Genomic DNA, 27,537 nt, shown 5'->3' with positions numbered 1-27,537 from the left:
CTATGTCGTCTGCAAATATACACATCTCAACGTTTATCATTTGCATTCTGTTCCAACCGATGCAGTATTTCTTGAAAGTTTTCTTACATTCTTTCACTATCTCATCTATTACATTTATGAATAGCACTGGGCTGAGACTTCCCCCTTGTCTAACTCCTTGAGTTGTTTCAAATGGTTCTGACTGTATATTTAACATTCTTACTGTATTTGTTGTTTTCATGTATATACTCTTTGTTGCTTCTATCAGTTCTTCGCTTACTTCTTTCTTCTTTAGGCTTTCCCATATATCTTTTCTTTTGACTGAGTCGAAGGCTTTTTCCATGTCTATAAAGCTCAGGTATATTTCTCTATTTTTCTTTAATGCTTTTTCTATTACTTGTTGCATGGTAAATATATGGTCTTGTGTGTTGTGTCCTTTCCTGAATCCACTTTGTACGTCCTCTAATTTATGTTCTATTTCTTTTCTGATTTTCCTTTCTATTATGGTTTCGTATACTTTTGCTGCTACACATAGTAGTGATATACCTCTATAGTTCTTACAGTCTCTTGTGTTTCCTTTTTTGTATATAGGTATAATTAGTGCATTTGTCCATTCTCTGGGTATTACTTTTCTCTTCCATATTAGGTTATATATGTATAACAATTTTTCTTTTGCTTTTATTCCTATATATTTCATCATTTCTGGTGCTACTTCATCGCTTCCTGGTGCTTTTCCGATCTTTATCTTTCTTATTGCTTCATCTAGTTCTTCTTTTTCTATAGTTTCTGGATTTTCCGTGTTTCTTATGGATACTCTCTTTATGTGGCTTTCCTTCTCCATTGTGTTCACTTGATTTCCATTCAGTAACAGCTGGAAATGTTCCCTCCATCTTTCCATTATTGTTTTATCGTCATTTATTATTATTCCTTCCTTGTTCATTATTTGTTTCAGTTTCGTTTCTTTGTTGCTTCTTAGGTTTTTCAGTGTTCTATAAAATAATTTTACGTTTTCTGTGCTGTTTTCTTCCATTTTTTCTCCGAATTTTTCCCAACTTTTCTTTTTCTCTTTCCTAACTATCTCTTTAACTTTTGTTCTTTTTCTCTTATAATTTTCATATTTTTGTTGTGTTTTGTCTTGTATGTATTCTTTCCATAATTTCTTCTTTTCTTTTATTTCTCTTTTCACTTCATCGTTCCACCAAGACGTTCGTTTCCCTCTGTTGTTATTTCTTGTGGTTCCACATATTGATTTAGCTGTTTTTATCATCGCATTTTTAAATTTTCCCCATTCTTCTTCTATTGTTTCTGTTATTATATGTTCATTGTCTATTTCTTTCTCTAGCCCTTCTGTGTATCTTATTTTCGTTGTTTCTTCCCTTAGTTTATAAATTTTTATTATTTCTTTGTGTTCTCTGTTTATGTTCTCATTTCTTTTTATTTCTTTTCTTTTGCTTTTGAATGTGGTTTCTAGTAGATAGTGGTCACTACCAATTTCATAACTCCTTTTCACCCTTACGTCTCTTATCCAGTTCTTCTCTGTTTTTTGCACTATAGTATAGTCTATAATTGATTGTTCGTCTCTTGATTTGACTTCTCTTGTGATCTTGTGTATCCTTTTATGTTGGAAGTGTGTGTTCATAATCACCAGGTTATTGTCTAGACAGAATTCAAGTAGTAATTTTCCATTTTTGTTTATTTTTTCCTCCCCATACGGTCCGATGACATTGTTCCATTTTTCTGCTTCTTTCCCCACTCTACTGTTCATGTCTCCTGTGATCACCATTTTCTCTGTACAATCATTTATCACTTCTTGTAATTTGTCCCAGAACTCATTCTTTTCGTTTTTTGTTGCGTCTTCATCTGGTCCATAGCATATGATTAGGTTTGTATTGGTTTCCTCTGTATCCATATATATGTCTACTCTTAGTATACGTTCGTTGTAATATATCCAATTTTTTACTTTGTTGATACTATCCTTCTTAATCAGGCACGCTACTCCTGCCTGAGCTCTCTTCGTTTCTTCCACTCCACTGTATATTAGTAACATTCCGTTTTCTAATATTATTGATCCTCTTCCTTTTTTCTTTGTCTCTGTTATAGCTACTATTTCAATGTTCTTATCTCTAATTTCTTCCCCCAGTTCTATTTCTTTCCCATTTATACCTCTTACATTCCATGATGCCATTTTCAAAATTGTTCTGTTCTTTTCTATGTTTAAGTTGTACTTCAATTTGTTTTTCCTTACGTTTGTGTTATTATCTTTAAATCTGGTCATGTCCCTGTTCTTTGCCTGTTTTGTTTCTCTGTCCATCATTGTGTTTTCTACAGCTAGTTTTTTGAACAAGTTGGTTCTGTATTGTATGTTACTTTTTCTATCCGGCTTGTTTTTTGGTTCCATTTCCACTTAATGCCTTCAATAATTATGAATCCATATCCAATTTTTGTCCATTTCCCATTAGTCTTTTCCTCTGCTGCTATCTTCCTAAGGTTTCTTTGTATTTCTATCTCTTTTAATGTTAGGTCACATTCTATATATACTCTATGTTGTTTATAGCTCATTAGTTTACCCTTGGCTTTCAGTATTTTCATTTTATCTTCGAATTTTTTACATTCTATAACACACATTGTTTCATTTATCTTTTGTACCCTATTTATTTCTGATTTTACTCCCATTTTTGCTTCTATGAAGTTCTCTATTTGCTCTGTTCCTATTGTGTCTAGTGGTAAGCCTCTCATTATTAGGTTATTTTTCTTCTTTTCTTTCTGACATGCTTCCAAGGTTATTTCTATTTTATCTATTTTTTGTTTCATCGTAGCCATTTCTTTCTTTAGATTTTCATTTTCTCTTATTATTTCTTTCATTTGCAATTTGTATTCATTATTTTCCTTCCTAATTTCTTTTAGTTCCTCAATCATATTACCCATTGTATTTTTTATATCTTCCAGGTCCTTGTTTTTCTTTTTGTTATCGCTTGCTAATTGTCTCATTAGTTCCATCATTTCGTTCTGGCTGCTGGTTTCATTCGTTGATGGTTTCGACCTGTCTGGTGTTCGGTTCACTTTTCTACTCCTGCTAAATATATCTGGCTCCTCTTTGCTTTTTCTTTTACCGTCCTCATTAATGCTATCATTACCATCCGCCATCTTTCTTCCTATTCAAATTATTAAAGTAGGTATGTATTTATAAATACAAATATTAAATCAAATTAAAACCTACTTGATTAAATCAAATTAATTAAATTTTTTACTTTAATTACAAAATATTTATATATTATTCAATTTTTTTTTTACTTTAATTATAAAACTATTTAAATACCATTTAATATCTTATTTATTTATTTATATCAACAATTAATGTTCACTTGAATAAATTAGATTTATCAACAATGTCTTCTTCTTATCTTCAATATCTTCTTATTCTTCGATATCTTCTTATTCTTCAATATCTTCTTATTCTTCAATATCTTCTTGTTTTCGTTCAGAAAGCCGACTCTGTATTTTTCGATAGATAGATACCGAAGTACCTTAATTATAATTAAATCAATTTATTAGTAATTACCACTGCTGAAAGCAGCTTCGGCTAGTCCACCCATAGGACCTTGACTTCTTATCAGTGCCAAAAAACTTGACTATGACTGTAATTATTTTACTGTTAGTAGTTAAAATATAATTTTATTAAAACTAGGTTAGATTAATAATGTATGGATCTTACTTTCAATATTCTTTTTAAATTTACACTGTAAATTTCTTAACTCACTTATTTACACTTTGCAAATAATTTGGTGATTTTTCTGCTCGCAAAGCTTCCGTATTTGAAGTTTTTTGCGGAGCGGATTTAAATCGACCTCACTGTCTCTTTACCAGGACCGGCTAGAATAGTTAAAATACATGTAATTAAACTCGGGCATAATAGTACATTCTTTTACGGTTTTTGCTGTACATTTTAAAGAACCGCTTGGATTGACATGAAATTTGGCATACATAGCTAATATATCAAAGAAAAAAAGTGATATGGTGCCGATGTGTGCTTTTGCCCCAGTTTCACCCCATCTCGGGGGTGAAAAAATAAAATATGTCAAAGATAAGTCCCGAAATGGATAAACTGACTAATTTTAAGCAACTTTTGTTTTATAGAGTTTTTTCACCAAATCAATACTTTTCGAGTTATTTGCAAGGGGATATGTTCATTTTTCAACAAAATAACCACGTTTTTAGACGGTTTTTCGCAAATAACTCAAAACTATCAAAACTATAGCCTATCAAAAAGTGAAAAAAAAAACAGTGTATATATTAGGTCTCTATAGCTAATAAAAGCAGAGTTAGAGCTAATGAAAAATAGGTTCATATTCGACAAGTTCCAAATAGAATAAAATTACAACTAATAATAATAATTTTTAATTAATAATTAATATTAATACAACTTTTTTAAAGTGTATAAAAAAACTTTATTTCTGTTTTTTTTTTTAATTTTCTAGCATCAAATGTAAGCAAGTTACGCTCAAAACAAAGTTGGTCCCTTTTGATTTGGTAAAAAAATCAGGAAGATCACCCCCAATTAGCAACTTAAATGAAACTAATCGTTACCGCTTCACAAATTACTTTACTTATGTTGTGTTTATATGATCTGTAAGTTTCATCGATTCAAAGAGTTCATTTTTGAAAAAATTTGGTTTAAAAGTAAAAAATTTAATTTTGAAAAAAATGCTTTTTTTCAAAATAACTTAAAAATTGTTAGGGATACCAAAAATCTTAAGCAATAAAAAAGTTAGCTTTACTTTTCTGAATATTTTGTATTTTTGTTTTGTTTTTTTGTCAGACAAAAATTGGTTAAGATTTGGTGTTTCTAAATTTGCATACACTTGTGATAAGTGACTCGTTCCAGCCCTTTTAGCTACAACTCTTTCAAAAATAAGGACTTTGAACCGATAAAACTTACAGATCATATGATCAATACGTACGCGAGTAAAAAACTTGTGAAGTGGTAATAACAAGTTCATTTGACATGGTAATTAGGGGATGATTTTCCCGATTTCTTACCAAAAAAAGGGACCAACTTTACTTTGAGCGTAACTTATTTACTTTTGATGCTAAAAATTTTTTTTAAAAAACGAAAATAAGCATTTTTAAACACTTTAGAAAAGTTAAAATGAGTTATTCCCAAAAAAGAGCTTCGTTTTTTGGTTATGGCACGTTAAAATATCTGATTTGGAATTTGACGAAAATGAACCTATTTTTCATTATTAGCTATATCTGTGCTTCTGCTAGGTATAGTGACCTAATAAATACACCATGTTTTTCACTTCTTTACGTGATATATTTTTAATAAGAATTTCTTTCTCGACCAAATACTTACTTTTTGAGTTATTTGCGAAAAACCGTCTGAAAACGTGGTTATTTTATAGAAAAATTAACATATTCACTCGCAAATAATTCGAAAAGTAATATTTTGGTGAAAAAATCTTATAGAACAAAAGTTGCTTAGAATTAGTCATTTTATCCATTTCCGGACTTTTTTGCACCCAACTGATAACGGATTTTGGATTTTTCGGGAATAATTGCGGAACACCCTTCTTCCCAAGCCCGTTCAATTTCTTCAAATTCACTTTCGTTCACATTTTAATTTATAATAATCAAAATTGTACTTACAAGTATTGACAACTAAATAAAAACTCAATTCTCCATTGTTGTTATGCACCCTAGTTACTACCTAACAACCAAAGTATCTATCTTGATAAAATGAATGAAACTAGTCAATATGACGAAAATGTTTAATTTTATAATTTATAATGGTATCAATCGTGCAAAAAACGTTATAAGCATGTCGAACGTTAAGGGTAACCGATCTCAGACAATAAAAATTGTCTTAGATTGGTATAAAATCCTTACCGTTCTCCATACTTAATATACTATTATGCATACAAAGACTTAATGAAAAGTAAGTTACTGAATCGTGAGTCTAAGCTTAGAATCTACAAAACAGTAATTAGTGGTCACATAGGGATGTGAAACGTGTACCCTCTCAACCGCTGATGAAAATCAACTGAGGATATTTGGGTGCAAAATACCAAGGACGATATTTTAACCAACACATTGCAGCGATGGTGCGTGGAGAATGAAAATGAACCACGAGCCGGATGAACTAATGCAGAGCGCAGATATTGTTAGACTTTTAAAGTCACAAAGAGTAAACCGGCTCGGTCACTTAGAAAGAATGCCAGATAATCCAGCTGTGAAAAAAATCTAGAGATGGAAGCCTCGAGGAAATGGAACATTAAGCAGTTGCGAAGGAAAGTATCCTACAGGGAAAAATGGAAGAAAATTCTTAAGCATGCCGAGACTCACAAAGGATTGTAACGTCATTAGATGGAGAAGAAGATATAAAATATTAAGTATAAAATAACAAAAATACCATTAATACGAAATATGTACGTAAGCTCATACTATAGTTGAGATGAGACGTTTTTTATTCGGTTATTCACGTCAAGTCGGACAACTTTTCTATGTCGTAAAACTTTCTGGAGGGAAGTGTTTCGTAAATATAGAGGTTTCTATATTTTGATACATCCCACAACTGGAGTACCCTTAAAAATTTGTCGGATAATATTACCACATTACCAGTATATTGTAAGTATTTTTATCAAACTAGCCTGCAAAAAAATCGTAATTTTTGACTCTATAGTGCGCGCCCATATGGGTGACGTACGCATCATAAAGAGTCATAAAGTGTATTCCCTCACAGCTGACTTTTACAGGATCGTTTGATAAAAATATTTAGAATTAACTGGTAATATTGTCCGATAAATTTTGAAGGGTACTTTAGTTTTCAGACACACCAAAATTTATAAATCTTTATATTTACGAAATTCCGTCCTCCGAAAATTTTTTTATTAGAGAAGTTGTCTGATATGAATAACTGAATAAAAAAGTCTTATGAGGGATGTAATATTTTTTGTGGGCCCAAGACGTACTATCTTAGAAAGGAATATTAAATTTTATGAAATATTAAATAGGGTCATATTATGTTAAATATTACGAATAATAAAGCAAAATATTTAAACAAATACTACACATATTTTCTCAAATAGTAATTAATATTTGAACTTTTTTCAGTATCATCATTGCGCAGTTCATCAGTGAGAGAACAACTAGCAGCTTCAGCGGGAGGCACGGCCACCACTCCAAGCCAGAGCTCAGGACCATCCTCGCGGTCTCTCTTCGGCAGATTGGGTATTCGAAAGCCGTCAATTCTCAGCCTCACCAGCCCACACGCCAGCGGCTATGAGGCGGCAGCCGCCCGTACATTTAGTTTGGACGATCTGTTAAAACCTCCCCCAAGACGTAAGGCCCGTTTGCGGCTACCTCACTCTCTTTTATTCTCTGTCTGACTGTCTGTCTCTCTTCTGCTGATTAACCCTTTTCGCATTTAATCATCTTCTTGTTTCCGTTTCCTTTAATACCAGTTCTTACAAAAAATATTTCTAAAAACAAGTTAATACAAACATCTAATGGTGAGCGGATATAATATTCAATATAAAACTCATAAAAAAGTGAGTTGACTTAATAATATTATTTAGAATTTTAGAATAATTGTTGTCAGAACAAAACTCATTTATTTTTACCTAATTTAACTAGACTGAAAAAAGACTAGACTAGCATATAAAAAGAAGTGGGAACGTCGAATATTTCGTTAGATGAACATCCAATCAAAAAACTAAAAAAAATGTGTTTAATATTTTTCAAAAATCGATCGAATGATATCAAACAGGACTTCCTATTTTATCCCTAGGGGTGGGGTGGGGGAAAAGTTTAAAATATTAAATAGAAATCCACATTGTTTTGCTGATTTGGATTCCTTAGGCAAAAATAAATAACTCTTATTTGAATCATTTTTTCGAGGTGTTGATAGATGGTGCTATAATCGAAAAAAAAAAACGATTTATCCTTATACCACAGATACCTTAGGAATAGGAATATTATGGAAACAGTCTAATATCTCGGGAAATACACTTCGGAATAAAAACTGAAAGACATGTGTTCAATACCTTTCAAAAGTCTATCGAATGACACCAAAAATAACCCCACCCTATGGGGAATAAAAAAGTCGGATAAAATTTGTTTACTTTTTCACGTAAAATCCTAATCTGCAATGAAAATTTGGTTTTCCTTTTAATATTTCAAAGTTGTGTCTCGTCCACCTCCAGGAGGTGGGAGTGCGGGGTGATGTTTAATGCTATTCGATAGATGTTTAATAGTTATTTATGATACTTATAACTGTTAAAAGTACAATTTTAAGGCAGGCATGTGAATTTTTGCAGAACGAGCGAAGCGAATTCTGCAATTCACATGAGTGCCTTAAAATGTACTTTTTAACACGTATATCATACAATATTTTTTCTACAAACGTTATAAATTTATAAACTACAATATTTTTGTTAATTGATAAAACCATGGAACCTATGACCCGTAAAAGGTAGAACTGGTTGCTACACTCGAGGAGAATGTCTAAAAATTCTTAGCGAAAATATTATACCTTTATATAAACTTGTTTTTTCTATGTTAAAAATACAATAAGACAGTTTAAATTAAATTTTAAAAAACCTTTTATACCACCTTTTTCAAATTGTGCAAGTTGTACTATTAATATTAATGTTAATAAATGAAATATAAATATTTTGACGCTTCACAATTTGACAATTCACTTTTAACTGCAGAGCCTTAAAAATTTTAAAGCACTAGTGCCTTAACGCTTCTATGGAGTGGTAAAAATTGCATTTTTCATTTAAAAGTGTATGTAAGGAGATATTAGACCGTTTGTATAAGTTAACTAGAGTTTCACGATAAATCGTTAGTTCCGATTATTACGCCATCTATAAATAATTCAAAAAAGGGTTTCCTATAACAGTGTCTTACTTTTTATGAGGAATCCAATTCTTTAATAAAAATTGAGGATTGCAAAAAGGTAGCCCTTCTCCCAGCCCTGGGGTGTGTGGCTGGGGGCGTGTTTAGTGTTTTTCGATAGATTTTTGAAAAATATTGAACATGTGTTTTTCAATCCGTTTATCGCTTCGTGAAATATTCAACCTTATGTGTAGCGAACCTTTAGAGAAATATTTAAACGAACGAAACAATGAATGAATATGGTAATATAAAGTACTGTATACCGCGAAAAACTTTTATAAAAACAGTCGTAAGCAAAATAAAAAATAATAGGAAAAAGAGTAAGACTGAACCGAATGATAATCAATAAAACAGCGAACATACCTCTGCAAAATTACGACTAAAGACAGACAAGTGTTGATTAGAAGATTAAGGGCCGGTACTTTATGTCCCTATTAAACCCCTTTAGCTAACCGGGGTTTAATCGAGACAGATAATACCGGCCCTAAGAATAACTGACTTAATAAATGCAATTATAATGATTATTATAATTGAAGCGCTTATTGTATAAAGGGTATAAGTCCACAATACTTAGTTTTGAGAAAAAGGAAAACAATTTAGTTTAGAAACTTGACGATCTATCAAATTTTGTTCTTCAGATGAAATGTAGAAGGAGACTAGTAGAGTGACATGTGATACAGCAAACTTGGCTTTGAAAACGATTAAGGTCAAAAAGTCGTTTTTAAAAGCTGGGACTTGATTCCTTTATACAATCAATGAATAAAAGATGAAAAAGTGCTGCTTCTCTACAGTTAAATTATTAATTTATTTATAAAAAAAGTTTATTATTACAAACAAGACCTAAAATATATAGTAAGACTAACTAACGTAAGCTAACCGAAGTAATGAAATAAACGACAAAGTGCCACAAATGATGGTGACGCCACAATAATTATTGTATAAAGGGAATAAGTCCCGGACTAGTTCCCTTTATACGCTCAACAAAAATTTTGCGATATTTCGCGTACGGTGAGAGATACAAATTTCCTTTATAGACTCATCGATTCGTTGACGTTGGTTTAACAAAATGTATATCTCACTTTAATTTCGTACGGAAATGGATTTATTCCCTTTATAAAATAAGCGATTCAATTATAGATAATAATTATAATTGCATTTAAGAAGTGTGTTATTCTTAGGGCCGGTATTTTCTGCCCCGGTTAGTCAACCGGGGTTTAATCGGGACATAAAGTACAAGTTAGGGATGGGAAAACCTACCGTTTTAAACCTAAAACCGGTTTTTTTACTTCGCAATAACCGGTTTTACCGGTTGTTTTTTGTCCCGGTTATAACCGGTTTTTTCTTTTAAAAGTAAAAACCAATTATTAGGTTTTTACGGTGATTAGGATTAGGTTAGGTATTATTTTGGATCCGAATCATAATTATTATTCTTAAGTAATTATTCCAAACAAAACCATAATTCAAATTTTATTTTATTTTATAAAATACAGAAGAAAACTGAAAGTGCAATCTCACATCAGCCAGAAACACAAATTATTAAGTTTTATTATATTTCCTTGAAAAGGTATTTGTAATCATAATATTTACATAAGAAGTCTGGTTGAATTAGAAGCAAACATCATCTATTTGTCACACTTAACTCTTGACATTGAAAGTGAGTGAATGACTTTTTCTGATTACCAAAAATAATGCTCTGACTATGAATATCGAATTACTGATTACGAATACGAGTCTCCAAGAATTTCGCTACGTTTTCAAAACGATACACTCATACAGGAAGTATTAAATTAGTAAAATGCACCTATTCTACAAATATACAAACGTGTTAAAAGTAATACATGTTCTTTCGATAGTACTAATTTTGGTCATATTGATATCGAGTCGAATGGAGTATCGCAAACTAAAGTGTATTGTAAATGTAACTTTGTAGCCTATTGGATTAAAAAAACCGAAAACCGGTTTTTCCAAAAACCTTTTTTTTGGCCGGTTAAAACCGCCAGGTTGAACCGTAAGCAAAAAAAAACGGTATAACCGAAAACCGGTGTTTTGTCAAAAACCGCCATCCCTAGTACAAGTAGCGGCCCTAAATAAAACCAATTGGAAACCAATTCAATAGTCATAATATGAGTTATATTCTGGTTTAAGTTATATTAAACATGTTCTTGGAACAGCGCTTATTTCTAGAGAAATATTGGGACCTGTAATATAGATTGGAAAGTAACCTACGAAAAAACGTTAGAAATAATTAGAAACACAGTGAAAGTGGTATGCATCTTCTTCAATTTACTAAAGTTTTACTTTTTTAAATGGCTTTTTGAGAAAATCAAGAAAATAGACGAATGTACGACTGATTTAATTAGAAGAGTCAATAAAACGCACAACTAATTCAATAGTTATAAAAATAATAAATGATGGTTTTGCTTGTTTTCGATTCAGAGGGTTGCACACCAGCTAGACAGGCTCTGTTTCTACCATTTCAGGCGTCCTCAGTAGCTTTCGTTAGTGTGCCTACCTCTGGACCGAAAAACAGCTCTACCATCATTTTAAAGGGAATCTGAAACATAAAAAATAATGGGAAAAATGATGGGAAATTTAAATTATTTTTCAGATTCCCTTTAAAATGATGGTAGAGCTGTTTTTCGGTCCAGAGGTAGGCACACTAACGAAAGCTACTGAGGACGCCTGAAATGGTAGAAAAAGAGCCTGTCTAGCTGGTGTGCAACCCTCTGAATCGAAAACAAGCAAAACCGTCATTTATTATTTTTATTTCCTTTACTCGGATTTGAGTACTGAAAGTTCCTCTGCTGTCCGTTTTTCCTAGACGAATGAAAGCGGAATGTGATCGTTTCCCTTTCGTTTTCTATATTCGTCTTCTGCTGTCTTATTAATTGAAAAAGTCGCAAATTAAGGATGTACCAGTAAGAACTTTCAACACGAAAAATCTCAGTTTTAAAATACTATTTACCATTTTAATTCTTATTAAATTGGTGGATTCTGCATCTGAGATTCTTCAATTTGTCAATAGTTATAATATGGATCATATTCTAGTTAAAGTCGTATTAACCCTTAACTACTGACGTGATGTTTCAGGACGTAGACTCTGACATGCGGTATGTCATACCGCTGCCTATTCCCTTTGTTTTTAATATGAATTTGTCTTATGTCACTGTAATTGTTTTTTACGTTGACTAAGGAATTATTAAAAATAAAATAAAAATTCCATTTCCATGTGGAGATAAGCTTTCATGGTTAAACACTTCGAGTAGAGAGCAGCAGGCCTACGCCTCTCCGAGGATGACTCCAACAAAAGTCGAAAATCGTCGATTCAGAATGCTGGTCTGCGCTCCCTATTCTAAGTGAAAAATAAGATTGTTTTGCCTTCGCATTGCAATTGAATAAAAATGGAACTTTTATTTTATTTTTATATTGGTCTTACTCCTTTGAGTAACTAGGTCCATTTTCTGTTGGAATTTATAAGCTGAACAAACGGGGTCGTGAGTTGTAAGTTTTTGAATCCCCTCTTGTCTTCTTCGTTTCAGCATCCATCTGGCTTGTAAATTGTAGAAGCCATGGAGGTTGTTATCAAGGAAATGGACCAAAAACTTTTCATTTAAAAATCTGTTAGTAATATTTTTAATATTTTTCAATATTTTTAATGTTGCTATTAGGATGAAAACTTTACCTTACCTTTAAGGAATTATTCTTCATACTGCTGTAGAATATAATGCTGCTCCAAATAAAATAAACTTTATTTTTTCAAGAAAATTATGAACGCATGAATAATATTTAAAAAATGGTGGAGGTTCTTACAAATTCTATATAAACTGAATTAAAAAAAACACGGAGTATTGGTAAATAAAAAATAGTAGATAAAATAATGTTAAGAGCAGTTGAAGGTATAAAAACTGCATAAACTTTCTGCCATACTAATAGCGATAGAACACACTGGACTGCTTTTAACCATAGAAACGTAAACACTGACAAGCGGTGCTTTATACCGCAAGAAAACTTTACGTAAACGTAGCTCAAAGACTAAACCATACTAAAGCTGCAGCAGTTGAGAGCGGTATAATTACAGACCACTTGAAGGTACGCAGATGGTGTTTTAGAAATCTTGTATAAAACAGGTCTTATAGGAAAATATATTTTCGGCGCAGTATGGCATACCGCATGTCAGTGGTTAAGGTTTAAACGTCGTAGTGGAACGGAGCTAATTTCTTGGGAAACAAATGTAAGCTGCAACCAGTAGATTAGCAAACAACTTCAAAAAGGGGTTAAATCATAATATATCCTTACGAATACAGTAAAAGTAGTGTGACATGTACTTATTAATTATTTAGATCTGATTTTTTAAATACATAGCAGTTGTTATAGTTGGTATGAACTGTCTGTTTTAAGTACCAATGTCTATAGTTTTCTAGGCAGTTTATTATATAAATAAATAAAAACAAAATGTCTGTTTTAACTTGTTTTACACTAGAACTGGTCTCAATGTATTTAACAGGTAATTTAAAAGTAATTTAAAAAACTGTTCTAGGTATGTTATTTTACTTTGACTAATTACACATAGGAAGGGAAGACACTGAGTTTTTATTTTTTGTCATCTTTATAATTATCATCCACCTTTCTGCGTCTAAAGTTGATTATAGTCCTCCCCTAATTTATTCCAGTTGTACCAGTCTTGAGTTTCCTGGGACCAATTCCCAGTGACCCTTTTGACGTCGTCTTTTCATCGTGTAGGTGGTCCAATTCCACTTCTTCTGTTTGCTCGTCTCTACACTGTAATTATTTGGATCAACTTCTCGTCAATTTCTCTGACCACCTGGCCCGCCCAATTCCACTTTAGCCATACTCTTCGGTCTATGACGTATGTCACACCTGTTCTTCTTCTGATTTCGTCGTTGCCAACCCTATCTCTTAGAGTCAGTCTAATGGACCGTGACAGTGTGACGTCAAAACGTCAAAAAGGTTTCCAAACAAAGCAAAAGTTTGACGTATATCATTGATTATACACGTGATTTGTGTCATATGATTTTTAAATCTATTTTTTTAACAATCATATGCATATTTTTTCTAAAGACACAATGCTTGTTAGTCATATCAATCATATTTCTTTTAATTTTATAAATGTCCTTACACAAAATCAAGGATTCACACACTACATAGTACTTACTGCGTTTTTTCAGGTTCTTAGCCAGTCCTATTTGGAAATATGGTGGCAAATATACTATGAGCATTGATTACAATCACAAGTATCCAACACATTACCATTTTGTAAAAATTAAACATCGTACAAGCAATATTCCAATTATAAAAACGAAAACAAACACCACGTGCGAATTTTTGCTTTGTTTGGAAACCTTTCCAGAGTAGGCAACATTGATTTGACGTCACGACTATCACAGTCCATTCATGACCGTTTTATTTTTCTTTGGGCCACTCTAAGTTTAGCTGCTGTGGCCTGGGTTAACTGTTAACATGACTGGAAGCACCCATTGCTCGACTGTCTTCTTTTTCAAATAATTTGTCATGTTGCTCTTGAAGATGTCGGATAGAGCTCCACATGCGACTCAAACTAAGATGATTCGTCTTTGCAGTGCGGCAGTTTGAGTGTCCCGAGAAATTTGGATTTTATGTCTTAAGTATATATTATATTTATTATTAGTATTGTATTTATATTGAGCCAATGCTATTTCGTTGCAGTCGACTTTGGGATTTTCGTTTTATACCCGACTTGGAATGTATTGCCTTTGCCAAATTCTATGATCAAACCAACTTTCTTAAAGGCGCTTTCTTAAAGGCGGTACCTAACTCAGTAAGCGTAATTACAGTTCTTCTCATTAGGTTGTCTGTTATACCAACTACATATATATGTCGTCCACGAATCGTAGGTGGTAGAGCCGTTAGCCTTCGACATTGATTCCTTTGGCTTTTTATTCCAATTTTTTAAAACTATGTTCCAGTACTACTGTAAATCCTCCGTAATTCCTCTATTGATTTTTATAGATTTGGTATCTTTGTATAGTCGTACGGTTATAATTGCCTAATTGTATATGTTGGCAATTAGTTTAGAGTGCCGATAATCTATAAGACTTCCGTTTAACGCTCTTATTACGCTGTCTGTTAACTTATATCGTATGAAATACTTTGTCTACGAAGCCAGGACCAATCATTGGTTGTTTTCGATGGACTTTTCTATAAAATCTCTCCTTTTTATGTAGTTTAGGTGTTCGTTAGTGCCAAGGTTTTTCTAAACTTTATCTGTTCTGTAAGTGGGTAAAAAGGTAATTTTGTTTCCAGTTTATTTGTTATAATTCTTATGAAGAACTTGTAGAGGTGCTTTAACAGGCTTTTGGGTCGGTAATTCTCGAGGTCTGTTGGATCGCCCCTATTACATAAGGAAGGAGCTATAATTCTTATATACTACTCATTTTTCATACTATTTTCATAAACTATAAAGAAATAATGGAATGAATGAATTTAAAAACAAGACACGGGATCGACTTTATGATCACTGACAACAAGCAAATTTTTAAAGAGGTTACAATCCTAAACCTGTTTTCAACAGATAACGACAATATAGTGATAAAAGGCTCTATAGAAAGATCTTGGGAAAGATATATATAGCATGATCAAAACGAATTTTACAACTACCTGGATACTGCCAAATAACAAAAATAAGTCTAATAATAGAAATGCATTTGAAGAACATCAACAGCTTTCTCGAAAGCAATAAGAATACAGACCTAAATGTTAACACCCTTAATGGCATTATAATCATAATAAGATAAGAAGCTATATCAGATAGCTGGTAGATACAATGCCAAAATAAATTAAACAACAAAATAAAAAGTCTTCAAACACAAGCATTAATGAAAGAGAAGAGAAAATGCAAAGTAATGGAAGCAAAGAGTACCAGGAACTTAGAAAGATAAGTAAAAAAATACAAAAATATATTAGGACAAGCAACCAAAAACATAAACGTGAACAAACGATATCAAAAGCCTCAAATATCTAAGAAAAAAATTAACAAATAGCAAAAAAAAATAACAAAAATTAAAGGATAAAGATGGAACTATCGTCACCAACAGCGATGAATTTCTAAAATATATTTCATACGAGATATCGTTAAATTTTTATAAAAATATAGATAAAAAAGGATGAAAATAATTTCATTCCTAATTTCACCACCCATCAAATCTGTAGTGGTATGACAAAACTTAATATGTCCGATTTTTGCCAAAATGATATTATTTGCTTGATATGATATTTTTTAGTAACATTTCTTCAAGTTGGCAGAATACCTACTTAATAGATCGGGCAGAACTTGATACGTTACTTGATTTCTTATAGTAATACTTTTCGTTTTTGGGTTGGCAAAACGTGATTCAAACGTTCAAAATGCTCTAGTGAAAAATTAGGCTAGATTGACATATCAACTATTGCCATAACGCTGCAAAAATAATGTTTAGAGACTTGGAGCTCACAACAATTTTGATGGGGCACTCTTTACGTACAATACTACAATATGCAATTTTGCGACACTCGTTTTTTCATTATCACACATTTCATTTATTTTCAGATCTACACAGACAGCATGTGATGGAACTGTGTTTTAATTAAAGTACCCGTCAATTCTATAAAAATCATCGAACTAGTTGTTGTATCCCACATCCCATGTGATACCAAAACATAGTTAAAATAACATTTTATAAAATATAAAATAGTTTATAATTATATAAGCAAAGTTAAAAGAATGGAAAAAATTTAAAGATTCATAAAAGATATGTAATTACACAAAAAACTACTTTTGTAGATAAGAAATTTAAATTACCTGTTGACTCTTGTGTAAAACTGAATTCTTTTCTATACTTCTCTGTTGTAGAAACTAACCCTTCACTCTCCTGCGTGTGGCTGGTAGGTTGCACAGTATTAAAATATTGTCGCACCATAGGGCTATAAATGTTGTACGTGTACAGCACTATGTATGTAAATAACAATTTTAATTAACCAGTAACGATGTTAAGAATGCTTTTCAATATTATTACATAACAGTAGTTTCAAATGTATGACAAATATTTCAGTATATGGAAAGAAATGAGGGACATTTATAAAGTTTGGGTTTCAATTATTTTAAAAACTTAGAGAAAAAAAATTTCTTTTATAAAATGTTAGAATGTTTATTAAAACTTTAAAAAAGATAAATTCAAATTTATTAAAAATGCATCACAACATTTTTGATGTAATCAGATCATCATCAGTGACATTCTGTGTAGTAATTGAAACTAGCCCACTAGTTGAAATTAAGACTTCGATTTTACATGGTTTTTAAATAAAATTTAAACAAAACAAAACAAAAGTGGTAGTTATCAGTTTGATTGATACATACCGAATGTAACATCCACCTAGTGTCGTTTCACAAATTTAAATTTTATTTAAAAACCATGTACCTAATATTGAAATCTTAATTTTAACTAAAGTGGGATAGTTTCAATTACAGCACAGAATGTCACTGATGATATCTGATTATATCGAAAAAGTTCTGATGCATTTTTAATCCATATGGATGACTTTTTTAAAGTTTTACTAAACATTATACTATTTTATAAACGAAGTTTTTTACTTCTCTGTAAGTCTTTATACCTGTGGTATACAGACAACCAGTTGGACTTTCCCTTTAATTCAATTACTTTAAAATCAATGGAAAAATTCCAATGGCTGTATACCATACTTTAAAAAACTCATACAGAAGTAAAAACTTTGTTGTATACTGGTATAAAATAGTTTATTAAAAAACTTCATAAAATGTCGTGCACAACGTTTTCGTTCTAGTTCAGAACACCTTCAGTGCCTAGAATGAAGTATTTCCACGTTAGATTAAGGCAAAAAGATTAAAATTGTGACTGTTAATAACAAAAACATGTAGAGAATACTTACATTCTACTAAGTAGTTGTAACTAGCACACTAATTAAAGTGTTAACTTCATAATATATGGCTAACATATTAGATTTTGTGAAAATATTGTGACTACCAGTCGATGTTAAAAGATTAAATTAAGTACCTACATGCTTAAAGGGCAACATGCTTCCCTGCTCGAAAAAACTAGGTACTTGCCAGTTCAATGGGCACAGATCAACTGATAAAATAGGAAATGGTCTTTCAATATGACAATGAAAAGAGTGACATGACAAGGCAAGATAAAGTCAATTTTTGGTTGAGAACTTTAAAAAGTGTACCTAGTTTTAATTTTGGATTTTAATTAAAATGTAAAGGTTATTAATAACTGTTTGAAAATGTTATTAAAATTGTTTAAAAATTAGAATCTATTGTAAAGTCTAAACTAGCAATTCTTTATTCTAGAAAAAACTTTTGGATTGTTGGAATTAAGGTTGGTATATTTCAAGGTTAAAATTGTGACGTCACAATTGAAGTTCTTAACCAAAAATTGACTTTATCTTGCCTTGTCATGTCACTATTTGTCATTGTCATATTGAAAGACCATTTCCTATTTTATCAGTTGGTCTGTGCCCATTGAACTGGCAAGTATCTAGTTTTTTCGAGCAGGGAAGCATGTTGCCCTCCAAGCTTGTAGGTACTTAATTTAATTTTTTAACATCGACTGGTAGTCACAATATTTTCACAAAATCTAATATGTAAGCCATATATTATGAAGTTACCACTTTAATTAGTGTGGTAGTTTCAACTACTTAGCAGAATGTAAGTATTCTCCACATGTTTTTCTTATTAACAGTCACAATTTTAACCTTTTTGCCTTAATCTAACGTGGAAATACTTCATTCTAGGCACTGAAGATGTTCTGAATTAGAACGAAAACGTTTTGCACGACATTTTATGCAGTTTTTTAATAAACTATTTTATACCAGTATACAACGAAGTTTTTATTTCTGTATGAGTTTTTTAATTACTTTAGTTTTATCTTCCCAATGATGACTCTGTCTATAGCATTCTTATTATTTGCCTGTGTGTCGTCTATATTGTCTGCTGGATGTGTGTGCTTCAAGATACCATTTGACCCGTGCCAGATGGTAGTGTTGTATTTTCTACTTAAATTCATGAACGAGAGCGTAGTGGAAGACTTGTGCGGTAGTAATTATTAACCACGGCTACTTCACTTCCTGATTCGTTTTTCTTCATATCTTATTCTCTAATCTAGTACATACTGTAGTTTGCTACTAATGGAAAATCTCGCACATGTCTTTGTTTGTGTTGAATATCCTATACATCTATATGGTATACCTTAGAGCTATTCAGGCTCTACCTGATTTTCGTATGTCTTTGCTTTTATGGGTACCTAAACTTTATTAATAATCAGAATATCGAAATACTCTTTGCTCTATTTTTGACAATTTTTGCATATCTTTTTTGGGAGGGGGAATGAGGAGGACGATGGTTTTTATGGTTAATAAATTACACCTTGCAAGATTTGTTATATTGCTTACAAAACCGCTAATATGCCCTTCAACGCATTGTACATTTTATGTTTTTTTTTTCTAATTTATAATTCCCTTTATGTTATAACCAACCGCTTAGAGTGTTTACTAAACATGAAGCAAAAAATCTGACCTGTTGTATAAGTAGGCTAATAGAACTGATTTGGAAGCAGCTAAAACTACTAGAAGATTAGAATGTAATTGTACCTACTGGCAAGAAGGGAGATGAAACAATTTGTGATATCTATAGAGGAAATACCCTCTTAAACGTGACCTACCAAATACTATCCTACATTCTTTGCAATCGACTATTAGGATATTGTGAAAACATAATATGCAAATACCATTGTGGGTTTAGCAAAGAAAAGTCAACTATCAATCAAATATGTATTCCTTTAAGAGGAAACAGTAGCGATCAACAGGTAGCGAAAACGCGTTCCAAGATTGCGGCTGTAATTTTGAATATTTATTCGAGATATTTGGCACACGTATTCGTAATATAATAAAGAATGGCGGTACAGAGCCCAATTTGAAAAATATATTAATATGTGGAAATTACTCTGTAATTAAATACAATAATAAAAAACGAGCCTGTACCGCCATTAAGAAGAACAAAAAAATACACTTTCTTCAAATAAACTTTTTTATCCGATGCCTACATTTTGTATCATTTTGGAATTTTTTATTTCATTAGTAGTTCCAAAATGACACAAAATCTAGGCATGGGATAAAAAAGTTTATTTGAAGAGAGTGTATTTTTTTGTTCTTCTTAATGGCGGTACAGGCTGGTTTTTTTAATATTGTATTTAATTACAGAGTAATTTCCACATATTAACATATTTTTCAAATTGGGCTCTGTACGGCCATTCTTTATTATATTACGAATACGTGTGCCAAATATCTCGAAAAAATATTCAAAATTACAGCCGCAATCTTGGAACGCGTTTTGGCTACCTGTTGATCGCTACTGTATCACCTTAAGGACAAGCTTTAAAAAAAACATATGAGTATGTTTATACTCGTCAATTGTTTGTGAATTTTAGATATGCAATGTAGTGTAAATATGAACGCACAACGCACTATACAAAGCCATGTAGAACTCAATATCCTAAAATATTTAGTAAAATTGGTGAATGTGGTTAGAATAAAGAACAGAGTATCAAGAACTTTCCAGGCACAAATAGGACTTCGACAAGGACATAATTTATCGTATTTAACATTGCCCTAGAGAAATTTATAGTCTAAGAGCTAGTGAACCCTCCGACTAACGGTCGTCCTGTAAGGCTAGAAATTTGTCTAGTGATAATTCATAGCACACCAAGGCTAGAAACCATGACCTGGAAGGCATAAGCGGTGCACGTGTATCTACCAGGTGAATCGAAAAGTGCAAATTTAGGGGGTAAAATAAACTTTCTCCTGTAAGGTTTAAATTTAAGTATGTGTTTGAGTAAGTTATTTAGAAGAAATGTGTACAATGACAGGCGATTCTGAAGAGCATAAGACCTTGCCAGGCGAGGGGAAAGATTAGGGGTTTTTCCTAAAATTATTCTTTTTGCATTGATCAATTTTTTTTAGGTTTTTTGAATCATTCCAAACAGGAAAAGGTCCTTAGTGATTTTTCTCTTAAGTTAACAGTTTTTGTTATATAAGCGATTGAAAATTTTGAAAATTGCGAAATCGGCCATTTTAACCCTAAATCGGACATTTATCTAAAAATTTCAATATTAACGAGGTACGTAGATATTCCTTAAACATTGATTGATGAAATCCCGAAGAGTTTTTTGCAATAAAATATCGAAAACCCCTTTGTTTTTTATTTGCTAATCAAGCGGGCGCTACACTGTAGTAAAGTGAGAACGTTTGAGTTTGCATAAATTCATTATCTCGAGAATGGACAAATTTCAAGAGAAATTCTCAGATAGGTCGATTTTTATTTTTGAATTAGGACTTTTTGGTATATATATAATACTAGTGACGTCATCCATCTGGGCGTGATGACGTAATCGATGCTTTTTTAAATAAGGGTAGGGGTTGTGTGATAGCTCATTTGAAAGGTTATTTAATTCTCTATTCAGTAATATAAACATTAACATAATTATTTATACAGGGTGAATAAAAAAAATTTTTTCTCCTATTTGTCAAATTTAATCAAAGTTAATTTAATAAAAAAAAAATTTTGTACACCCTGTATAAATAATTATGTTAATGTTTATATTAGTGAATAGAGAATTAAATAACCTTTCAAACGAGCTATCAGAGAACCCCTACTCCCATTTAAAAAAAATCATCGATTACGTCATCACGCTCAGATGGATGACGTCACTAGTATTATATATATGCCAAAAGTCCTAATTTAAAAATAAAAATCGACCTGTCTGAGGATTGCTCTTGAAATTTGCCCATTCTCGAAATAATGAATTTATGCCAACTCAAACGTCCTCACTTATACTACAATGTCGCGTCCGCTTGATTAGCAATTAAAAAACAAAGGGGTTTCCGAAATTGTATTGCAACAAACTCTTTGGGATTTCATCAATCAATGATTAAAGAATATCTACCTACCTTGGCAACTTTGAAATTTTTAGATCAATGTCCGATTTAGTGTTAAAAATGGTCGATTTCGCAATTTTCAAAATTTTCATTCGCTTATACAACAAAAACTATTAAATTAAGAGAAAAATCACTAAAGACCTTTCCTGTTTGGAATGATTCAAAAAACTTAAAAAAAATTGTTCGGTGCAAAAAAAATAAATTTAGGAAAACCCCTAATCTTTCCCCTCGCCTGGCAAAGTCTTATGCTCTTCAGAATCGCCTGTCATTGTACACATTTCTTTTAAATGACTTACTCAAACATATACTTAAATTTAAACCTACAGGAGAAAGTTTATTTTACCCCCTAAATTTGCACTTTTCGATTCACCTGGTAGATACACGTGCACCGCTGAGGCCTGCCAGGTCATGGTTTTTAGCCTTGGTGTGCTATGAATTATCACTAGAAAAATTTCTAGCCTTACAGGACGACCGTTAGTCGAAGGGTTCACTAGCTCTTAGACTATTATTAGAGAGTCTGGAATAACAACAAGAGGAACCATTATTAACAGGAGTGTACAAATACTAGCGTATGTGGATGTCATCGATATCCTAGCAAGAAGAAAGACGGACCTGGTTCAATCGTTCACGGAATTAAGAGTAGCAGCGAAAGAAAATTGAGCTACACTTTATTAGTAGTAAAACAAAGTATATGAAGGTAACAAATAATAATCAAGTAGCAAAACCCGAATATCTAACGGTTGGAACATATGAAGACCTATTTACAAAAACAACATAACTGTATTTTTTTCTGTAAAGATTTCTGTAATTTTTGTGTAAAAATACAATTTCTATGAAAGAATTGAAAATTTTAAGAGGATCGGTACGTATTTTCGGCTGCAATGCTATTCAAATGTGGATTCATTTTTTTCGAATCTTGAGAAAACTAATAAGTATTTTTTAAAAATTTAAACGCAGAATGAAAGATTACGTTATTAACGAGGGCCGAAAGTCCGTGAGAACTTCTATAATGTTTATTTTAATAAGTTACAGGGGTGAAAAACTAAGAGAAAATGTAGTGTGATTTTTGATTTCAAATATCTCATTCGAAAGAAACTTCTTATATATTCTAAGGGACTTTCAGCCCTCGATATAGCTATTTGTATAACAAGGGAGGAAAGTGTAACTTTTCCTCCCGAGAATGAAGTTTACTGCCCGACGCGTAGCGGAGGGCAGTAATCATTCAAGGGAGGAAAAGGCACTTTACTCCCATGTTATACATATGGGTTTTCCACCTTCCTCAAATAACAAGTAATTTTTTCATTGTTACTTAATTTATTTATGTAACTAACCAACAAAATTTATTAGAACTAAAACAACAAGTAGGTACAATATAACTGTCAACTGTCAAATATAAGTCAAATTATTAATGTAAACATTGTTAAATCAAAATAACAATTTACTGTTTTTTACCATTCTGCAAAATACAGGATGTTTTATAAATAAACGTTAAAATGTATAGATACTTCGTAATAGAAAATAGATATTATACAGGGCGTCAATAAGTTATATTTCATGAATGAAATACCATGACGTCATTTTTACTTTTCCTCCCTAGGGAGGAAAAATATTTTCCTCCCTAGGGAGGAAAAATACAACTTTGCTCCCTACAATCAGGTCCGGAAAAGTATACTTTCGGTAGAGGTAGGTGGAAAATAATTTATTCTTTCATTTTGTGTTTAAACTTTTAAAAATATTTATTAGTTTTTTCAGGATTCGAAAAAATGGACACCATGTCCGTGGAAATCGAACATTCGCTATCTTTGTCATACAACGCACTCATTCGAATATAATGTTATGACAAGACTCAAGACAGTGACAAGTAGAGATGTGTCCGACCCGCTATTTTGATATAGCAGTTCATTCTGCTACTGCTTTTTAACGCTTTTACGATGATAATAAAATCAATCAAAGAGTTGTTTATTAAATAGTATTGATAGTGTATTTTAAAAATAATAATTCATTTAAGACGTACAATTAATAAAAAGTTATTTATTGTTTATATATTATTTATGGAAAATCCTTTCAAGTCATTCAAGTTCAAATTAATAAAAGTATTATTTTATAAGAGTTTGTTCCGATAACCGTAAATAGGTACGAGTTTAGCTATAAAGTAAAGTGCCCATGGTGGCATAAAATGTAGTAAATGCTTATGCATCAAGTACGTACTACATTTTTGAAGATTTCACTACACTTAAAAAGCATTTGCTTTTCTCCTACTATTTACCAGCCTACATAGAAGAAAGTACTACGATTTTGAAGTATGTGCTTGTTTAGTAGTATTTTGCTTCAGTTTAAGTGAAGTTGGTGGGTGGACGTCTTCGGCGTAGGTATTGTTTTGTTACAATATGACAGCATTTATGAATGTGTGTGATAGAAAAATTTACAAACTAAGAAGAAGATTCTAAATTTTTGGGTCATGCTTTTATCAAATAAAATTTAATAATTGTGAAGAAGATTAACAAATAACAATAATTGTTCATTTTTATCATCGCGTAACTCTTTTTGCTTCGGATCTGAGTCACTCATTTTTACTCATGTACAATTCTAATAATTTGGTACGTTAAAATGTGAATTCACAAATCACAAGCACATGGAAAACTAATTCCATCACGATTGATGTAATGCAGACACGGCTGGCGCTACGCTTTTTAGTAGATACTTCTGGTCAGTAGTAGGTACTTCTGTTGTGTAGTAAGTTCTTCTCAACAAACGCACCTACTTTTATGTAAAAGAAAATGCTACAAAGTAGTGACTATTTGCTGAAGCAATAGCATCTACTACGTTTCATGCATTCCGCCCATTTTCTTGAGTGAATTATTAAATGTTGGCTTCATATTTTAATAAAGATGATTTTAAGATTTTATAATTCAAGGCTTCGCTTTTTACGGAGAGTTTTAACGCTTTTTTTTCTCGAAGAAAAATAATAAAATGATATTTTCGGCTCCTTTTCCTAAGTGACTTCTCTATTGAGGTTGGCGGTCAATATGGCAAATTTCTCTCTATTCTGGGCTTGATGAATTAAGTCATTTCCTGTTTTGTGGGTCCAATCTCTGATGTTTCGGAGCTAAGATTTTTTCTTTCTTTTTTAACCCCTTTTACCTTCGATCTTGCCATTTAATATTACCTGGAGCTGCTCAAATTCCCTATGGCGCATTATGTGTCCTAATGACGTCTATCTAATTTTGATAGTATTGACCAGATGAGGACGTGTGTTTATTATTCTCAGTAATTTTTCATTCGTGGTTCTGCTGGCCCAGCTTATTCTTAACATTCGGCGGTTCATCCACATTTCGAATAAAATCAGTTTGTTAACGTCATACTGTTTTAATGTTCAGGTCTCGCAACCATATAGTAATAGAGACCACACATTCACGCATAACACTTTAGTGTTCTCAATCTTGAATGTTCATGAAACCACACCTTGCTATTTCAATGCCCCTTATGATTTCTTTTCAGTGGTCTAGTTGAGTATTTAGCTCTCTGCCCAGGTATATGAAGCTTTGGGAACTCTGAAGAATGACTTTTAACAGCCTGTGACTTTCTTCTGATAATATGTTCTTCTGTTTCCGCTAATAAACTTTTTTTCTTTTTCGACTATTTGTATGGTATATAAATAATGGTAACCACTAAATACATAATTAGTGAAAAAATAATCGTATCATTTATACAAGTAAAGGTTATCCAAGAACATTCAAAAACTGAACGAAACCGAAATAGCCATCTCTACCTTTCTAATGACAATGTCACTGTCAACCTAATGTTTACATCTGCAGTTTCCATACCAGTGAGAATTTTACTAAACGTAATTTGCCGTGTAAAGACAGAAAAAGTACGGATAACCGTAAAATATTTGTGAATTATGTACCCATAGCCTTAATGATAATATTTATACATATTATTTATAGATATTATATCGTATCATATTTATAAAGTCTTCTACTCCTCGGTGTGAGTTATTGTGGAGTTGGGTTCTCCGTCGTTTTCTTCCACATTTCCTTCCATTTCCTTCTATCTATGGCCAATGCTTTTGTTCCCTTCCATTTTATTTCTCTTTTGTCGTCCTCTTCCCTCACTGCTTCTGTCCACGTCTTTCTTGGTTTTCCTCTCTTCTTTCTTCCCATATCTCTGGCTTCATATACCTGTCTTACTATTTTTTCTTCTCCTTTTCTCAGTACATGTCCGAGCCATCTAAGTTTTCCTTGTTCGATTGTTGTTGTAACTGAGCTTGTTGTTAAATTTGTTGTTCTTAAGAGCGCATGCTCAAAATTTCGTGACAATGCTTTTTAAACGCATTCATTTCATTCGAATCCTGAGCAAACTAAAAAACATTTTTGAAAGAATTATACGCAGAATGAAAGATTACACTATAAAAGAGGACAAAAAGTCCCTTAGAATAAACAAAAATTTATTATCAATGAGATATTTGAAATTTAAAATCATACTAAATTTTGTTTTCTTTTTCACCTATGTAACTTATTAAAATAAATATTATAGACGTTTTCACGGACTTTCGCTACTCGGTAATAATGTAGTCTTCCATTCTTATAATTCTAAAAGATGAATGCATTTATGCGCCTACGCTCTTACAGAGCGTAGTCTTATTCAACTTTAATGTTTAAGTTTTTCCTTACATTTTCAACTCAATTTTCTTTCGAATGGAAGTTTTACTTTCAGTATTAATAATTTTGAAAATAAAACTTTATTAGAACTATTCTTCTGGTTACACCATTCGTGGCCTCTAAGATATGCAAACTAACGAATTGCCGGAGCTAATAAAGCCGAGGGAGATATATCAGGTTGCATCTCACTACGCACCTGTCGAGCACCGTAAAATTCCAATAAAGATTAGTTCCCAATACTCAGAATAGGAGTAGAACAAATAAAAATAATAAGTAATCATTTCGTTGTGAACCGAAACAAGAGCCGTCTTTCTTTAGTTAGTTCAGAGGGCGCCAAAAGTGCTCTAACTGGTTTCTACCCTTATTGGGGTTTCCTAGCATATTTGATTCTCTCTCTAGAGAGTTTATACATCTAGACTGACAAATCAACCAAAGTCTAAAATATTCTCAAGAGAGAATCAAATATGCGCTCTCTGAGGAAACCCCAATAAGGGTAGAAACAAGACAGAGTGTTTTTGGCGCTCTCTGAAGTAACTAAAGTAAGACGGCTGTTGTTTCGGTTCACAACGAAATGATTATTCATTATTAATTTTTTTTTAAATATTTATTGGAACGGTATGTTTGGAATAATATACCGGGTGTCCACTTATATTTTCCACCATTTTAACTGTCTATAACTTTTAAACGGCTCAAGACAGAAATATGCGGTTTTCGCTGAAAGGTTTTATTTTAGTAAAAGTTTTGTCTGAATGGATTGAGTTTTTAATATCGCTTTCAATTACGAGAAAAAAATGGCGGGATTTTGAAAAAACTTTGTTGACTTTTTTTAATGGAACACCCAGTATATTTTTGTAAATTTGAAGAACGGTCATTTACCTATCCAGCGATATAAAGTGTTCTAAAATCGGTTGTCAAATGACTGAGTAATTAATTTTTAAAATGAGATGTGCAACGTGGATATCACATAACTAAATAACATAAATAAACAAATTTATAT

At 32.0% G+C, this 27,537-nt stretch overlaps 1 protein-coding gene across 1 annotated transcript in view; it reads left to right on the top strand.

The window, feature by feature from the left end:
- The window catches only part of LOC114331463 (uncharacterized), a 195,105-nt gene that overhangs the window by 117,904 nt on the left and 49,664 nt on the right, over positions 1-27,537 (top strand). The window contains exon 8 of the mRNA XM_050661799.1: positions 7,090-7,317. Coding sequence (XP_050517756.1) covers positions 7,090-7,317 — 228 coding nt within the window. The remainder of the gene's footprint in view (positions 1-7,089; positions 7,318-27,537) is intronic.

The sequence above is a fragment of the Diabrotica virgifera genome, chromosome 1 (assembly GCF_917563875.1).
Source record: "Diabrotica virgifera virgifera chromosome 1, PGI_DIABVI_V3a".
Lineage (NCBI taxonomy): Eukaryota > Metazoa > Arthropoda > Insecta > Coleoptera > Chrysomelidae > Diabrotica > Diabrotica virgifera.
Note: the sequence above shows the minus strand (reverse complement) of the source record. Positions and strands in the feature narration are given on the sequence as shown.